Below are 19,659 nucleotides of genomic sequence, written 5' to 3'. Positions count from 1 at the left end.
TTAGTAGTTAAACAAATATAAACACCTGATTAAAATGTTATAAACTATTATCAATTTTAAAATAACTTCAAAATAATATATACATAATTGAAGGCTTTTATAAATTGAAAATATTGTTTTAGTCTAAAATTTGAAAATGTTGTAATTAAGAAAAATAACCATTGCCCAATAATAAGAAGTATTTGATTCTTCATGTAAAAGCAGTAGATTATAAATTAAATAGACAAAACTTAGGAAAAGACTAAACTGTGCACGTTACAATTTTAATTGATCTATTTTAAAAATTTTAATTAACAAGTATAATTGTTGAATTTTGATGTTTTTCAAATATTGAGCACCTATAATTTCTAGAAAAAGTCTAGTAAGTTAAAGAGATATTTAGAAGGTCTGAAAAGATTTAAAATGATTAAAAATTTGAGATGATTTCGAATAATTTTAAGAAAGTGTATGTTCCGACAAAATTTGGCTATTCGTACAAAAATTTCGGTGCAAGTAGTCCACGGCCTAATTTAAAACAAAATATAAATTTTTGCAAATTTCGGAGCTTTAAAATTTATAAGCTTTTTAAGAAATATAAAAGGCTTTAAAAGAATAAAAAATATTTTCTTAAGATTCCTAGGAAAACTGAAAATGTTTTTTTTTTCATTTTAAACAATTAAAGTAAAAAAAAAGATATAAATTTTTTTTATTTAAAAAGATATAAATTTTGTTTCAAAATTGTGAAAAATGAATCTGAAAGATTTCAAGAAAATATTCTTTATTTTGCAGGATTTAAATAAAATTTTTAGGAAGACTTTGAATTATTTTAAAATATGTTTAGAAGTTTTAAGAAATTTTCAAAAATAATAAAAAATTTGAATAAATATAAAACAACATAATAATAGATGTTTAATAGTAGATGTTTCAATGTTCGAAATAAAATTTCGAAGCTTTTTAAAGATTTTTATACTATTTTGAATGAAAATAATTTTTAATTTAATTTTAGAAATGTTCAAAAATGTAATGTTTCAATTTTTAATATTTCCGACTTAAAATTGCTTAAAATTATTTTCAGCTCTGTTTTTATTACTTTAAATTTTCATTTTTTCAGCTTTAAAGTTTTAATTATTAATTTCGATGACCGTGAAAAATGTTTTCGAACCGAGAAATGACCGGGAATTTTTTTTATGTGATTAAAACAGCCACCCCGATAAGAACTTCAATTTAAAAGCTTGAAAAATTGATTTAGTTGTACACGTGTGAAGAGAATACAATTGCCAACGAATACGACTTCAAAAAGGCTCTTGATTTGTTGGATTTTGTGGAACAAGAAGACGAAAGATCATCTTTGAAATTGAGAATTTGGGCACGAGTTGCTCGAAGAGATAAGTGGAATACTGTAACTAAAAATCCAGAGCAGCAGGTTCAGGAAACGACCTTCTTCAAGCTTATGGACCTCAACCACTTTATGGGTAAGAAGATCCAAACTTATTTTTTAATTATTTAATCAGTCGAGGGATTGACCACTCGACCTTTGAGTGTACAAAAGATTTCAAAAAGATTACAATGCAGGCCCCGAACTCACCACACTATTGACATTATTTGTCTACCGTTTCGAAAAAAAGACACTGTTTCAAATAAAAATACGAATTTTCAAGCTAAAACGACAAGCTTTCAAAAAAAAAAACTTAAATTTTCAACAACAAAAAAAATAAAGTAGCAACAGAGAAGATTAATTTTCTACCAAAAATATGCATTCTAAACAAAATACATGAGTTTGAAACTAAATAGTTGGATTCTGATACAAGAAGATTTTTTTTATCAAAAAGGATAAATTTTTAAGAAATTACATACATTTTTTACTTAAAAGTTCGAACAATGGATATTACAATCTATATTTTATTTTATAAATTTTTAGTTCTTTCTTTTATTACTTCTAACATTTTTGTTACTAAATTTGAATTTATAAACCGAATATGGAATAGCTAAATTTTTGTTGAGGAGAAATAATTTTCAATAAACAAAAAAGAATTTTCTATGAAATAGTTTCAATTTTTACCAAATTAATGAATTTCATACTAAATTGTTGAATTTTCAAGACAAAAATATACATTTTCTATAAAACAGTTGAATTTTCAACCCAAGAATATAAACTAACAACAAAAAAGTTTATTTACTATCAAAGAGTTGAATTCTGAACAATATAGTTCGATTTTCAGTTTAAAAAACTAATTTTCGACTAAAAAAATTATAATTAAATTATGCATCTTCAACCAAAAAAATGAACTTTTAAAAAAGTACTTTACCTTTCAACTACGGAGTTGAATTTTCAAGCTCAAAAGAAATTTTTAAATAAAAACTGTAATAGTTGATATTATTGATAGTTGATAGTTGATATTATTATTAATAGTTGGATTAAATAAACTTTAAATATCAACAAAATACTTCATTTTTAATAAAAAAAATTATTTTCTACCAAAAAAGACGAATTTCTAACAAAATGCATAAAGTTTTAAACAAATAGTTGAATTTTCAACCAAGAGGCTTAATTTTCTACCAAAAAGAGGAATTTTGAACAAATTAGATAAATTTTAAACTAAATAGTTTGTGCAATGGATGTCACGCTAGCCAAAATTTTCTTTGATTAATTTTTAGATTTTATTTTTTTTGGTTTCTAACAGTTTTCATCCAAATAGTTGACTTTAAACCAAAAAATATCAATTTTCAACCAAAAATGGAGTAGACAAATTTTCACTCAGGAGAATTAATTTTCAATTAAAAAATAAAACGAATTTTCTATAAAACAGTTGAATTTTCTATTTGAGAATATAAATGTAATAGGATTTTAATTAAATATCATTTGGATTTATCCAATAAAGAAGTATTTTCAAAAAAATTCTTAATTTTTAAACAACAAAACATTAATTTTCAACAAAATAGTTTAATTTTCGAATGACAAAATTACTTTGTAACCAAGGAAAAACGAGTTTTCGACTAAAATTATGAATCTTGAACCAAAAAAATGAACTTTTAAGAAAGTAGTTTGCCTGTCTACTGAGGAGTTTAATTTTCAACCTAAAAATAGGAATTTTCAACCAAAAATGTAATATTTTGTTATTTGAACAAGAAATTGTTTTAATTAAAAATCATGTGGAATTCACCAACAAAGATGTATTTTAAAAAATTACTCAATTTTTAGCAAACAAAAAAAATAATAATTTTCTCATGAAAAATAACAATTTTTAACAAAAAAACATATATTTTTGACAAAAAAGTTGAATTTTTAATCAAAAAGATTAATTATCTACTAAAAAATACGATTTTCTAATCATTATTAAATTTTCGAGCCGAAACTACGAATTATCTACAAAATAGTTAAATTTCCAATAAAATAAAGCGAATTTCCAACAAAATAATTGAGTTTTTGATTTGAACAGATTAATTTATATCCAGGCATTTTTAACAAAAAAGTTGAAGTTCCTACAGAAAGGGATGAATTTTGAAACCAAAAAGATAAGTTTTCAACAAAAAAGTTGAATTTTCTACTTAAGAATATAAATGTAATACTTAAACAAAAAAAAAATATTTTAAATAAAAATTATTTGAATTTAACCAATAAAGATGTATTTTCAAAAAAATACTTAATGAATATGACAATGGATATGACCGTCCATATTTTATTCTATAAGTTATTAGTTTATTTTTCTTACTTCTAGTATTTTAGAAATAGTCGGATTTTTAAACCGAAAATGGAATATTTCAATTTTCTTTTAGGACAATTATTTTTTAATTAAAAAAAAAACAAGATATTTCTACCAATCAGTTTAATTTTGTACCAAATAAGTGAATTTTCTAACATATTATTGAATTTTTAAGTCAAAAATACGAATTTTGCATACAACAGTTGAATTTTCAAACCGACAATATAGAATTTCAACAAAAAAAAGTTAATTTACAACCAATCAGTTAAATTTTTAGATGAAAGTTTACTTTTTGACAACAGAAAAAATCGAATTTTCAACTAAAATTATGATTCTTCGAACAAAAAAAGGAAGTCCTAAGAAATTAGTAGATTGAATTTTCAACCTAAAAAGCTGAATTTTTTAACAAAAAATGTAATAGTGGTTATTTAAAAAAATTGTATGTAAAAATAAAAAACAGTTGTATTTAACCAACAAAAATGGATTTTTAGCGAAATACTTGAGTTTCTTACATTTTTTAACTTGTTATCTAGCCAAAAATAGGAATTTTCTATAAAACAGTTGATTTTTCAACTTAAGAATATAAATTTTAAAAAAAAGTTTATTTACATTCAATTGGTTTAATTTTCAACAAAATATTTTTATTTTCAAAAAAATGTATTATCAACGAAAAATGTAATACTTTGTTATTTGAACAAAAAATGATTGAAATTAAAAACCATATAGATTTAACCCACGAAGACGTATTTTCAACAAAATTCTTAATTTTTAACAACAAAAATAAATTTCTTACAAAAAATCCTAATTTTCAACAAAATATATACATTTTTAACAAAAAAGTTGAATTTTCAACCCAAAATATTAGTTTTCTACTAAAAATAAAAAATAAAAAAGACGATTTTTTAACAATTATTTTATTTTGAGCCAAAATTGCGAAGTTTGTACAAATAAATTTTCAACCAAAAAATTCGAATTTTCAACAAAAAAATTGAGTTTTTGATTTGAATATATTATTTTATATACAGGCATTTTTAATGCAAAAGGTGAAGTTCCTACAGAAAGGGATGAATTTTTAAACCAAAAAGATGAATGTTCAGAAAAAAAGTTGACTTTTTAACTTAAGAATATAAATTAACAAAAAAAAAGTTTATTTACAATAAATCAGTTCAATTTTCAACAAAATGCTTATCATTTTTAACGAAAAACTTGAATTTTGAAGAAAAAGATTAATTTTGCACTAAAAAATACGATTTTTTAACAACTATTTAATTTTCGAACCGAAACTACTAATTTTCTACAAAACGTTTACATCTTCAACATAAAAATGTGAATTTAAAAAAAAAAGAGTTTTCGACTAAAATTATGAATCTTCGACCAAAAAATGAGCTTTGAAGAAAGTAGTAATACTAAATGTAATACTTAACCAAAAAGATTAATTTTTTAATAATTGTTAAATTTTCGAGCAAAAACTACAAATGTTCTACAAAACAGTTAAATTATCAACTTAAAAATGTGAATTATCAACAAAAAATTGAATTTTTAAATGAAACAGATCAATTTATATCTAGACATTTTTAACAAAAAAGAAAGATGAAGTTACTACATAAAGGGATGAATTTTTAAGTCAAAAATATAAATGTTTAACAAAAAAGTTGAATTTTTAAGTAAAAAAAATTATTTAGCCTAGAAAGAAAAACAAGTTCAATCGAATTGTTGAATATTAACGCCACAAATACGAATTTTCAACCAAAGAAGTATGTATTTTAAAAAAAATGGTTCAGTTAGCAACAAAATAATTCAATCGTGAATCAAATTTTAACAAGCAAAGATTTTTTTTAGATTTGAAAAATTTTATGATACTATCTTGACAATATATTTTTTAATTTGACACTATTTACACTATTTTAGATTAATAAAGTAAGTCCAAGGCCTGACAAAGATTTTAAAGTTCTAAAAAGATTTCAAGAGTGGTTAATTCCTCGGGTTCAGTAAAAAAATTATATTAAAAAAAAATTTAATATAATTTTTAAAATTATTTTTAAGGAAACAAAGTCGAGGACTTCCTCCCATCAGTCGACTTACTTCTCGCAGAACAAGAACTGGGGGATCTCGCCGCTTCTAGTAATTTCCAGTATCTTATTAAGTTAGTTTACGAATACGCTTATCATAATTATTAAATATTAATTAATTATTTAAAACAAAAACGGTTTTTTATGGAATTTATCAGGTTTTTCAATAAATCGTCATTTTTTCATCAAGTTGTTTTGATTTAATTCATAGAAAAATTAGAGCTTATAATTAAGTAAAATAATAAAGTAGAAACTAATAGATTCAATTGAGGCTGGATTTTTTGAGAGTGAGAATAATGCGAGTTTTCAATTCGGAGTATGTATCGCACTTGGTCGGGCGATTTGCAGTCCATTTCTGAAAGAAAGGACCAGAAATTTATCCAAAAATGAAAATAGTTTAATGAGATTAATTGCCTTTTTGGACATAAAATTAAACTTACCAGCGCATTTCGTTAAGGATTTCACTTTTTGTACTTGATAATAAAGATCAGGGCATTTTTTCTTTTTTGAACATTTTGAGAAGTCTAGGAATTTAATATCTTCGAAGCCAGTCATGGGTTGACAGTAAAAACCTTTCTGGGCTTCGTTGATTTTCCACTTTGTCCAGGTACAAATTTCCATTGTTCCGTATCCTACTCCATGGATCTAAATTTTTAAAAGTTCTAGTTTATAACATATTTTAGAAAATATATTTTTTACGAGGTATATAGTGAAATCCTGGGAAAAAATCTCTAACAATTCCAGGTTTTTTACAGGTATCTCAATTTTTTTTCAGGTATAATTTTTCAAAAAAGTCATTAAAATATTTCCGATTTTTTTAGATAATTCACTCGCAATATGTATATAGTTTCGCGAGTTTATTGCAAATAATGTTTTCTTTAGTTTCTAGGTGTTCAGTTAATATGGTTAATTTAGAAATCTTTGACAAATTATATTTAAAAATATTCTTTAATATATTAACATCAAACATTAATGAAATAATTAAATAATACTAAAAATATAAGTAATGATTCATTGAAATTGTCTCTACTTTTTCATGTAAAAATATTGAATTTCAAACCAAAAAAATTATTAACCAAACTGATGAATTTTTAATCCAAAAAATAGTTGAATTCTTAACTAAAGAAGGTCAATTTTCAATCAAAAATAAAATAGTTCAATTTTCAGTTAAAAAATTTAATTTTCAAGAAAAATAACAAACAAATTTGCAACCAGAGTGATGCATTTTTAACAAAAGATTTTTTTCAACTAAATTGAATTTTCGACTAAAATGATGAATTTTTAATCAAGGAGATTAATTTTTGAACAATAAGATGAATTTTCTACCAACAGAGATGATTTTTCAACAAAAGACCCGAATTTTCAACGAAATAGTTAAATTTGGATCCACAAAAAAAATTATCATCCAAAAATGAAATAGTTCAATTTTCAATTAAGAAAATAACTTTTTAACCAGAAAAAAGACAAATTTTAAACGAAAATGATGAATCTTTAACAAAGAGTTTAACTTTCAACCAAGTATTTTTATTAACAAAAAAATATAATTTTCAACTAAAATTATGGGTAAAATAAATCAAATAACTGGAATACTTGAATTTGAACCAAAAAGATTCATTTTTTGCCAAAGAAGAGGATTTTTCAACAAAAGGCATGAATTTCCAATGAAATAGTTGATTCTTGAACTAAGCAAAACCAATTTTCAACCTAAAATGAAATCGTACAATTTTCAGTTTAGAAGATCAATTTTCAACAAATGTGATGAATTTGAACAGCGCATTTTTATTTACAACCAAAAATATGAATTTTCAACTAAAATTATAAATATTTAATTGGAATACTTTAATTTTTAAGTAAAAGATGAATTTTCAAAACAGAAGATAAATTCTTAAACAAAAATATTAATTTTCTAACAAAAACTAGCATTTTTCAACGCTATGGTTGAATTTCAAACCAAAAAGATGTATTTTCAATTACGAAGATTAATAATTATCGCAAAGACGAATTTTGAAGAAAATACATGAAATTTGAACTAAGAAAGGTAAATTGTCAACCAAAAATGAAATAGTTAAATTTTTAGTTTAAAAAATAATTTTACAACCAAAAAGACGAATTTTGAACTAAAATGATGGAATATTCAATTCGAATAGTTATATTTTCAGAGTAAAAAAAAACTAATCTTCAAGAAATAGATACATTTTCAAAGAAAGTGATGAATTTTTATTTTAAAAAATAATTGAATTTTCAACCAGAAAGATTCATTTTCAACCAAGAAGATTAATTTCTACCAAAAAAGACGAATTTTCAAAGAAGATTATTTTTCATATTTTTTTTTTACGAAATAGTAGAATTGTCCACTAAATGTACAACTTTTAAACCATAAAGTTGAATTTTGAACTAAAAAAGATCAATTTTTAACCATAAATTAAATATTTAAATTTTTATTTTTAAAAACAACTAATTTTCAAGCAAACTTATGAATTTTGGAACTAAACTGATTAATCTTCCACTAAAAGAATTGAATTTTCAACCAAGAAGATTATTTCTATAAAAAATTGAATAGTTAGGTGTTTAGTTAAAACATTATGATTGAAATAAAAATGATAAAATGATGGTATTTTCCATTGGAATAGTACAATTTTCAGTTTATAGAATTTGATTTTTACAAAAAAGTTAAAGTTTCAACTAAAATAGTTTAAAATTTTAGTAAGAAAAAACTAATTCTCAGCCAAAGAAAAAAGTCATTTTCAACAAATTAGCTCATTTTTTAACAAAACGACGAATTTTCAATTAAAATGATGAATTTTCAACTAAAAAAATTTAACCTTTAACAGAAGAGTTTAACTTTCAACCAAGTTATTAAATATTCATTTATAAAACGATGAAGTCTGAACTAAAAATGTAGTAGCTAATATTTCAACCAAAAAATTTTGCAGTCAAGGGAGAAAAAAATTTCAAAAAAAATTTGGGATTTTCAAACAAAAGGGTGAAATTTCTCCCAAATAGTTAAAATTTCAGCTAAACAAATGTCAGTTTTCAAATAAGTAGTTGACTTTTCAACTGAAAAATACCAGCTTAAATCAAAAATAGAATAGTTCAATTTTCAGTTAAAAAAATTATTTTGAAAAGAATCTAAGTTTCAAGAAAATAGTTGAAAACAATAATAGAAAGCTATTTTTACAAACAAATAATTATTTCTATTCAATTTCATATTTGCAATTTAAAAAAAATTAAGCGCACCCTCAAAAAAAAATCCATGGCTTTTAAAAAAATTCCCCGATATTTACAGGATTCTCCAGGTATATAAAAATTTCCTGACAATTTCAGGTTTTCCCGAGTTTCCAGGTAAGATAGATATCCTTTTTTTTTTATTAAAAAATATTATCAAAGTTGATTCAACATACCGATAGTGTAATTTTCTTCGTATTAGATCTCCATTGTGAATGTAATTTGTAGGTGATCGATTCTTGGGGAGTAATATAATCTTCCATTTGTGTTTTTACTCCTACGGTATTAATTTTGCAGTACACTGGTCTTAAACTTACAGGAACTTGAAGAAAAAATATTAAAATTAAATTTCATAATCAAATTGATTAGCATACAAATTTTATAACTTTTATAAATACCTTCCAGAAGAATTCTAGAAATATCCCCAATATAAGAACTTCGAATTAAACGATCTTCATCCGAAATTAAAAACTTTTTAAATAGATCCGTATTCCTTTCCGAGATAAAATACAAGAAATAAATTTCTGTAAAAATAGAAGAATTAAAAGTTTTCATCTAATTAAAATTTTATTAATCTGGTTTTTGAGAATTTTTTTACCAGGGTGTTTTAATTTTATTTCTTTGATTAAATTTAAAGCTGATTCCTCTTCCTTTTCACTTAGTCGAGCTCGAGGTATAAGTAAAACTAGAGCCTGGCCAATATTTCCGATTTTGCATTTTTCTTCATTTTCTTTCCAGGCGTTTGCCAAATATTTAGAAAAAGATTGAAGCACTGCCGTGTAATTAAATTTGACTGGCCCTGAGATAAAGTTAGAAATGAGAAAAGTCAATCAAGATGAGGGATTATTAATAACACTTACATTCAATTTTTTGTAAGTTTTTCAAATTCTCGTGGATTGAAGCTGGACTATTTGTAAGATTAAGTAACCATTCGCCAGTTGATCCGTGTATCAATCCCATTTTAGAACCGAACATTGAAACGTCGACATCGTCTATTAAAACTCTGTACAAAAATAATTAACATTATGTAAATAATATTATGAATATTTAATATGTAATAAATATATAATTAATACTAATTACGGGGTGGCCACTGGACCAGAAAGCCGCGAAATGCCTGGGAATTTTAGAGACAGGGATCCCTCAGGAAGTTTACAATTTTTGGAAAACAAAATCAATCCAAAATTAATTCTTGAAGACTTAAACAATGAAAAGCGTTTAAATTTTAAGGTTTTGGATTTAAAATATTTCAAGTTGAACAATTGTAAATATAAATTAATTAGTGATTTTTAAAACTGAATTGTAATTTGAGTGTTAAAAATGGAACAAAAATGGATTTTACAAGATGATTTTGAATCTGTTCAAAATCAAACAATTTAAAGATTATAACGCTGAAAATCGAAAGAGTTAAGCAAATTTAAACGTCCAATTGAAAGTATATAGACCGTTTTGAAATATAATTTCAAATATAGAGATGCATATTTAAATGGTTTTATTCAAAATATTGCTTCGGTATAAAATATTCAATTTTGAACCCTTTTAAGGCCATTTTATGCGTGGGTCACGTTACCAGATTCCTACCTTACCGATACTTTTTGTATTTCCCAACTTATTTTCACAAAAAGCGCCAGATCGAGTTGAAAATTTGGGATAATAAATGAATATCACTAAGAAAGGTGGTTTTGGTCTTAAATTTGTATAATTATTTTAAAAGTTTTTTTATAAATAATTTTTTTATACTTTTTTTATAATTATTAGAATCCATTACCAGATCCACCTTCCTTAGTGCTTCTTATTTATCATCCCCAATTTTCAACTTGATGCGGCGCTTCGTGTGAAAATAAATTGGGAAATAAAGAAAGTGTCGGTATGGTAGGAATCTAGTCACGTGACCCACTCGTCACAGTCTTAATTTAAAAAATTTTTATTAGAAAAAAAAAATTTATCAATATTTAGCAATATTAGATTGTCCATTTGAAATGAGCATTTATAATTTATAAATATTCAAAACTAAACAATTTGAAACATAATTGTTCGAAATAGAAAGACTTGTATCATTAAAATTTCAGATTGCTTAATTTAAACTTTGAACTTTACAATTTCAATTGTTCCATTTAACAAATTTTTAATCTTTAACTCAGCATATTGAACTGTAATGTATGTATAACAATTTAATAATTATTAATACGAAATAACTTAAAATTATAATAATTTAACTTAAAATGATTCATATAAAAAAGGTTTTAATTTCACGATTCTAATTTTAAAAGAAAGGGAAGAAATTTTGTTATTTAATTTTGTTCCGAATTAGAAGAGGAACATTTTTTTTATTTTTTACATTCTCATTTATTTGGGAGGAATGAAATTTTATTTTTTTTTTCTGAATTCTTAGAGGCTATATTTTTCTTTTTAACATTTTTATTGTGTTTACCTGAATATTTTTTACCTAACATTTGTATTGATTTTGAAGGTAGGAAATATCGGGCATCAATTTTTTCTGAATTGGAAGAGGGAAATTTATTTTATTTTTTTATTTTTATATGGTTGGAAGAGTCCAAATTTTTTATTATTTCTTTATTTTTCAAATTGGAGGAGGCAATCTATTCTTTTTAGTATTTTTAGTGTTGGAAAGGAGGAAATTTCGATTTAGATTTTTTTTCGAATCAGAAGATGGAGATTCTTTGTTTTTAAGATTTTTATCGAGTTGCAAAGAAGGAAATTTTTGTTTTCAGTTTTTTTCCGAATTGGAAAAGGCATTTTTTTCTTTAATTTTTTTTATTGAACTAAGGGGAAAACTCCTAATTTTAAATCTTTTTCTGAATTGAAAGAGACATTTTTTTCTTCTAACATTTTTATTGAGTTGACGGAAAACATTTATTTTCACTTTTCTTTCTGAACTGGAAGAGGAACATTTTTTATTTTAAAGATTATCTTTGAGTTGGAAGAGAAAAAACTGTAGTTTACATTTGTTCGGAATTGAAAGAGGAACTTTTTTTAAAATGTTATCGTTTTGGAAAAGAAGAAATTTAGATTTTCAACCACTTTTTCTGAATTGGAAGAGGGACGCTCTATTTATTTTTAAGGTTGAAAGGGATGAGCTTTTGATTTTAACTTCTTCCTAAATTGGAAGAGGGTCATTTTTTTATTTTAAAGATTTTTACTGAGTTGGAGTTCAGGAAGTTCTGGTTTAAATTTGTTCTGAATTAAAAGAAGTTATTTCCTTTTAATCATTTTTGCTGAGTTGACGGAGAGAACTTTTTTTCAATCTTTTCTGAATTGGAAGAGGGAAATATTTTGATTTAAATATTTTTATTGAGTCAGAAGCAGTGGCAGATCCAGGGGAGGTGTTTAGGGGGTTTAACCCCCCCCCCCGAAACTTTTGATATTTTATATTAAAGTAAGACGCCGCTAAGCTATGCATGGGATATACATATATTCCCCCCCCCCCCTCCGAAATATTTTTCTGGGTCCGCCCATGGTCGGTTGGAAGGGATGAGACTATGATTAAAATTTTTTTTCTAAATTGCAAAAAGGCCATTTTTTTATTTGGAAGATTTTTATCAAGTTGGAAGGGAGGAAATTTTGGTTTAAATTTTTTCTGAATTGAAGAAGTCATTTCCTTTTTATCATTTTTGCTGAGTTGACGGGGAGAACTTTTTTTTCAATTTTTTCTGTATTAGAAGAGGGAAATATTTTATTTTTAAAATTTTTATATGGTCGGAAGGGATGAAATTTTGATTAATTTTTTATAAATTAGAAGAGGGATATTTTTTTATTTTTAAGACTTTTGTCGAGTTTGATAGGTGGGAATATTGGGTTTTAATTTTTTTCTGAATTGGAAGAAATCAATTTTTCTTGTTAACATTTTTATGAAGTTGGTAGAAGCTAATTTGTTCTTTTTAACGTTTTTTCAAAGTGTAAATTGAGAGGATTGCTGGTATTTCAGATGAAAGAGGACAAATAATTATTTTTAATAATTTTGAAGAAAAACGTTTTTTAATACAAAAAAATATCCTCAAAAATCGGATTGTTAGTTGAAAAAAGAATATTTAAAAAACTTACAGATAAATCAATGCTGAATTAAATCCCGCAAAGTTAGTTTGGAAAATATTATGAGCCTTGGAAAAAATTTAGAGAGACATTTCGTTTTTCGTTCGAAGCACGCATGTTTTTAAATTTATTGTTATGATACAATTTTCATAAAATTATTGTTGTTTTAAATGGAAACAATAATTTAAAAAAAATGTAAACATTAAAAAAATTTATTTGATAAAAATTTGTGTTATTGTATTGTTAATAAATAAATAATATTTATTGAAGAATAATTTTTTTAATTACTTAGATTCGGGAATTTCCCATTTCGGGTATTTTATAATCCGACAATGTTTGCCGGGAATTTTCCAGTTAGAGATTCTTCAGTCGTCTCTTGGTTACCACAAATGAACAAATTTTCAGTTTTAAGAGTTTAAATTGTTTAATTTCATTGACCGTTAAAAATTTTTGCAAACTGGGAAAATCTCCGGGAAATAAACAACATTTTTTCCTCGATTAAAACGGTCCACCCTGAATTAGATTAAAAATTACTCACGATAAAAAATTAGTTGTGTAATCTTCGGACCAGGCTCCGTCGAATGCGACAAACATTTCTACTCTTGGCTGAGGATTGTCTCTGCGACAATTTAATTCCGTAAAAACGTGATTATTCGCATAATGTGTGAAAGTATTTGTGGCATAATTGACCATTCGTTGAATAGCTTCATCTGTCATGTACACGTTTCCGTTTCGAAAAGCCAGTATTTTAGAGACAGCGAGAGTCTATATTTAAAAAAATTAATCAATTAAAAAAAATCAAAATTTTGAATATAAAATTTTAAATCTGTTTTTATATTGCTTGATCGAATAAATTTTTTTTGTATGATGACCTGTTCCTCCAAATCCGTCCCCGGTGCAATATGAACAAAATTCTTTCCTCGATGGCAAGCTTTTATATTTTTATCGAAGGCAAATCCTCGATCGGAATAATACATTTCTAAAACTTGGCTCAGACGAAAACTTTGGAAGTTTTTAAACCATTCTGGCAAATTTTTAGCGATTACGAGACCTGCATTAAAAAAATAGTTTGTTAAAAAAAAAATCATTTGGGGTTGTTCAAAAACTACGCTACACTGCCAGGTTTTGTAAAGATTTTCGAGGTGGGGGAGAAGTTTTACTCAGAATGTGACCTAGAAAATATAAATGTGAATGACAATTTTTTAAATTGCTTAAAAAATTTTAATTAATCTAAATAGATACTTTCCATTTATCTCCCTATTCCCCTCTGAATCTCTCTGTTTTTAAAAATAATTCCCCTTTTTTCTCCGTTTTCAAGAAAATTCCACTTTTTCTCATTTTTTCAATGAGTTAACAGAAATCAATACAAAAAATCCAAATACTATTTTTCGTTAGAAGTTAATTCTTGGTAATCAATAAGGGTATTATATTTTTTATTCAGAATCAGTTTATTTTTGTTAAAATTTGCTTCCTTTTGTTTGAAGATTTAACTATTTTTGTGAAATTTCATTTTTTGATGGAAAATCAATTTTCGAGACTGAAAATATAACCAAGCCTTTTTGTGGTTGAAAATTCAACATAATTGAAAGTATAATTTTATGTTTCTATCTTTGGTTGAGAATTTATGTTCTTAAATAAAGTTCTATTTTTTATTTGAAAAATTATGCATTTTGTTGTAAATTCGACCTTCTTGGTAGAAAATTACTCTTTTTGATTACAAATTCAACTGCAAGGTTGAAAGTAGAACTACTTGATAAGCATTCATTTTATTGATTAGAGGTTGAACTATTTTGTTGAAAATTTATTTTATTTTGTATGGAAATTAAATTTTTTTAATGGAAAATTTAAGTCATCCATTTTTAGTTGAAAATGAATATTTTTTATATACTATTCTACCCTTTGTTTAAAAATTGATGTATTTTGTTGTAAATTCGTCTTTTTTAATGGAAAATTAGGCTTTTAGATTGAGAATCCAACTACATAATTGACTGAAAGTTGAACGACTTTGTTAAACATTCAATTTGAATAAAAATGCATTTTTTGTTTGGAATTAACATTTTTAAATGAAAATTTACCTATTCCATTTTTTGTTGAAAATTGATTTTTTTAGATGAAAATTCAAGTATTTAGTTAAAAATGTGTGCATTTTGTTGCAAAATGGTCTTCCTCAGTAGAAAATTAGATTGATTGAAAATTCAACTACTTGATTGAATACCGGACAAATTTGTTGAACATTAATTTTATTGGTTAAAGATTTAATTATTTTGCTGAAAATTTATTTTCTTTTGTTTGAAAATTAATTTTTTAACTTGAAAACTTACTATTCTATTTTTGGTTCAAAATTGATCGTTTTAAATAAAAAATACACTTTTGTTTAAAAATTTATGTATTTTGTTGTAAATTCTTCCTTCATGATAGAAAATTACTCTTTTCGACTGAAAATTTAACTGCTTGTTTAAAGTTAAAAAAATTTAACCATTTCGTTAAGCCTTCATTTTATTAGTTGAGGATTGAACTATTCGGTTAAAAATTAATTTTTTGGATGCAAATTCATATTTTCGTGCTAAAAATTCAACTTTTTCATAAAAAATTCAACTGGTTTATAGAAAATTCGTCTTTTTAATTAAAAAATTAATTTTTTTACTGAAAATTTAACTTTTTCATTATTTGTTCAAAATTGATAATTATTAGATGGAAATTCAACTACTAAACTTTTCATTGTGCATTGTACTTTTTTGTTAATAATTGATGTATTTTGTTGTAAACTTGCCGTTCTTTGCAGAAGATTTAATTTCTTGATAGAAAATTTAACGACTTTGTTCAAAATTCATTATTCAAATTCAACTATTTTTTTTTGCAAAATTTGTGTTTTTTTTAAATCGATTTTTGATCTGAAGATTTAACTATTCCATTTAAAAATTCAAATTTTGTATAGAAACTTCTACTATTTTGGAGAAAATTAATCTTTTTGGCAATTCATTTTTTTGTTGAAAATTCGTTTTTATGAATTAAAAATTCTATAATTTGGGTAAAAAATTCAACTATATGTTTGAAAAATGACATTTTTGTGAACAATCATATTTCAACTGTTTAGAGAGCTTTCGCCTTTTTGGCTGGAAAATTCAGCAAATTGTTTGAGATCCTTTTCTCTCTTGAATAAAAAAATCTTTCTTCTGGGATAAATTGGACTGCTTTTTATTTTAAATTAATTTTTTTTAACCGGTCGACTATTATGTTTAAAAGTCATCTATTTTGCTCGAAAATTTATCTTTCTGTTGAATATGCGTCTTTTTGGATAAAAAATGCAACTCTCTTCTAAAAAATTAATCTTTTGGGTTTCAAAATTCAACTATTTTTTTCAAAATGCTTTTGCTTGAAGTTTTATCTGTTTTGTTTAAAAATTCGGCGCATTGGTTAAAAATTCAACTTTTTTTTTAAGTTATCCCTTTTGCTTGAAGTTCAACGATTTTGTTCAGAAATTCTCCGTTTTTCGAAAAATAAACTGTTTTATTGAAAATTTATGTTTTTGGATTGAAAATGCGTCCCTCTTGGTAGAAAATTCATTTTTTTGCTATACAAGTTCTGAGTTGAAAATTGATTTGTGTGATGATCTGTGATGAAGAACGAGAAAGGGTTACAAGAGTATTTAAAAAAGCGTCACGTCGTTTTTGAACGTCCCCCTTTTGGGGCAAGTATTTAAAGGATTTGAAAATCGAATTACCATCAATGCTGCCAATTATTTCTGCTCTCGTTGCATCGAAAAATCCACGTCTATTTGAAACATAAAATATAGCCGGACGCATTGTGCTATTCCAAAATCCAGTGGCTCCAATAGACATTTCAGAACCTACAATTGGACCTTGATAAACGACCAGCTCTGCCAATTCGCCTAAAATTTAAAAAAAGGTTTATTTCATTTATTGCAACAAAAATTATAATTGGAAAATATTAAAATTGAAAAATTTTGTATAATTTATGCCCTCTTGTTACTTGAAGAGGACGTTCAATAATCCTAAAAGTAATAAAAAAACATACTGGCTAGAGTCGCAACCCAAATATTATCGAGTTTTGTAGTGGTTGAAGAAAGAGATTGAACCCACATCGATCGCTTTAATGCAATTTGATCTTTGGGAATAATAAAATCCACATCCTCCTCATTATATACAGAATTCTTGGCTTTACTGCCAGGTGGGAAATCTAGAATATAAACAAACTGATTATTGGATTAGGAAATAATCGAGAATAATTATAAAATTTTGTTTAAAAATTACTGTACAGGAACCTCGGAGGAGCCTGTCCTGAACATGTTTCTGACACGATCTTCTCCTATAGCAATGCTAGATACTTCAGTTTTATTCTGAAAATTTCCACTTTTTGTCAAATTTTCACGTTGGGAGGTAATAATGATTGCTAGTTGACAAACATAACTGTTTAAACAATTTCTTTTTGTTTATAACTATGCGCGAGAATAATTTTTTATACAATCTCTTTACCTAGTATGAATATAGTTTTTTGTAATAAAACAAGATTTGAAGTTAAAACAGGGGATGGACTAATAGTGTCGAATTTTCAGGAGGATTGACCAAGCTTACAAAAAATATTTGAATCCCCCCCCCCCCAATTTTGGGACGACGAGACACTTCTTTTTGTTTGAATTAACATTAATATTTACAAAGTTTCTCGTAGCCCCAAAATCCAGGATCAGTAGTCAAATAATTTTCAAAGGTTTAGCTAATCAATCCAAAATTTCAGGACTAGTCCATCCCCTTTACCAACTTCAAAGAGAATATTATTTAAAATAATAATAAATTGTTAAAAAAATTATTTGTTATTAGTTGAAATAATTATTATGTCACTCTAATTGTAAAGTGGACAAAAGTTAAAAAATTTTAGAAAAAATGCAACTTTCTAGCCTCATTTTAGGACAATATTATAAACAATGATAAATGCTTTTAAAAATTCTTTTTTTTTCAATTTCATTAATCATTGTTGCACTCTAAGTGAAAAGTGGACAAAAATTTAAACATTTCAGAAAAAATCTCAACTTTCTAACATTATTCAAAGAGAATATTATAAAATTAATAATACATTGTTTAAAAAATTATTTTTATTCAGTTGAATTAATTAGTATCTCACTCTATTTAAAAACTGGATAAAAAGAGAAAAATGTTAGGGAGAAAATGCAACTTTTTAGCATTAGTCTAGGAGAATATTATTATAAATAATAATACATTCTTTACAAATTATTTTTGTTAAATTTAATTAATCATTGTTACAATCCACGTAAAAAGTAGAAAAAAATTAAAACTTTAAGAAAAGGCACAACTTTCTAAAATTATTCAAAGAGAAGATTTAAAAAAATAATAAATAATTTAAACGATTATTTCTGTTAATTTATATGAATTATTACCTCACTATTATTGCAAAGTGGAATCCGGAAAAAACCGCGACTTTCCAACTCTAAGAGTAAGATTCTACAAACTACAATAAATTGGTTAACAATTTATTTAAACTTCTAATTACCAGTAAAAAGTAGAATTTGTGCATTAGAAATAATTTGTATTTAAAAATCCGCAAAAAAGTAATGATTAGCTCGAAATACTCGCAAAGCCAAATTTATCACTTAGGGGTTTTTCATTTTTTGTTGAGATCCTATCGAACTGATAGATGATGTGATATTTAAAAAGTAAATTTTGATTCGTATGCTATAACAAATTGTGCAGAAAATGTGTGACATGTATAAAAATTCGATAAAAAAAATTTGAACCACCCTAGTGTAAAATGTATTTTATGTAAGAATGTTATTGGACCCATGTAAAATTTTTGTCTAAAATGTTATAAGAATATTTTCAGAATCAAATAATTGCTATTTATTTCTGTTTAGGATATATTTTCGTAGAAAATATTATAGGAGAAATATTTTAATATAATGTTATAATTAATATTATAATATTATAAAATTTAAAATATTATAGGAGAAAATATTATGTCATGATAGGAGAAATATAATAGGTTTACTTTGAATACAATATATTCTGTGTTAAATATATTTAAACGATTAGACGAACTTACTTGTAAGTAAAGTTCAATCGTAATGATACGAAGACTCATACGAATCCTCATTCTTTCAGAGCTTTTTTTTCCTGAAATTTCTATCGTTCGAAAAGATTGGGTGGGTGAGTGAGTTATTGTTTGGAGGGATTATAATCTCTTCGAACGAGGTTCTTCGTATAATTACGATTGAACTTCACTTACAGGTAAGTTCCTTTAATCGTTTAATTATACTTCATTGCCTCGTTCTCGAGATTATAACTTGTAGATATTTAGAGTCACCAGAGATTTCAGCAAACAAAAAGACTATTTTATTCAAAATCAACATCCTTTTTCTTTCTTATTACATAATAGGAACGATTTATTTTAGTTATTTATTTTAATTATTTAAAACCGCGTTGGCGGTTTTAAATATCTAGACCTGCTCTGTAAGCTGCAGACGTTGCCGCGTGTTTCGTCCAATACGAAGAAAAAATATTGCTGTCTACAGTGTGTCCCATATTTATAGGGCCACCCCATTTTTTAAGGATAATTTTTTTTCTATTGAAACAAAATGCACCAAATATTTTGAGTGGATAAATGAG

General features: G+C 25.1%; 2 protein-coding genes across 3 annotated transcripts in view; one reads left to right on the top strand and one right to left on the bottom strand.

Moving 5' to 3' along the window:
* The window catches only part of LOC117168191 (nuclear pore complex protein Nup133), a 47,741-nt gene extending 41,843 nt beyond the window's left edge, over positions 1-5,898 (top strand). Inside the window, exons 17-18 of one of the 2 annotated variants that reach the window (XM_033353652.1) lie at positions 1,229-1,451; positions 5,724-5,898. In XM_033353652.1, coding sequence (XP_033209543.1) covers positions 1,229-1,451; positions 5,724-5,857 — 357 coding nt within the window. In that variant the 3' untranslated portion in view covers positions 5,858-5,898. Of the gene's footprint in view, positions 1-1,228; positions 1,452-5,723 lie in introns of those variants that run through there. The other variant, XR_004466470.1, reaches the window with a different exon arrangement.
* Positions 5,899-5,982: 84 nt separating this feature from the next.
* LOC117182971 overlaps positions 5,983-19,659 on the bottom strand; it is a gene marked incomplete at its 3' end in the record, with an annotated part of 26,369 nt that continues 12,692 nt past the window's right edge. Inside the window, exons 5-14 of the mRNA XM_033376097.1 lie at positions 17,060-17,221; positions 16,746-16,913; positions 13,897-14,075; positions 13,563-13,789; positions 9,835-9,977; positions 9,573-9,773; positions 9,373-9,498; positions 9,151-9,296; positions 6,190-6,394; positions 5,983-6,104 (exon numbers count right to left, since the gene is read on the bottom strand). Of these exons, the coding sequence (XP_033231988.1) occupies positions 5,983-6,104; positions 6,190-6,394; positions 9,151-9,296; positions 9,373-9,498; positions 9,573-9,773; positions 9,835-9,977; positions 13,563-13,789; positions 13,897-14,075; positions 16,746-16,913; positions 17,060-17,221 (1,679 nt within the window). The remainder of the gene's footprint in view (positions 6,105-6,189; positions 6,395-9,150; positions 9,297-9,372; positions 9,499-9,572; positions 9,774-9,834; positions 9,978-13,562; positions 13,790-13,896; positions 14,076-16,745; positions 16,914-17,059; positions 17,222-19,659) is intronic.

Source organism: Belonocnema kinseyi, chromosome 2, assembly GCF_010883055.1.
Source record: "Belonocnema kinseyi isolate 2016_QV_RU_SX_M_011 chromosome 2, B_treatae_v1, whole genome shotgun sequence".
Taxonomy (NCBI): Eukaryota; Metazoa; Arthropoda; class Insecta; order Hymenoptera; family Cynipidae; genus Belonocnema; species Belonocnema kinseyi.
The sequence above is the reverse complement of the archived record's forward strand: the minus strand, read 5'-3'. Positions and strand labels throughout refer to the sequence as shown.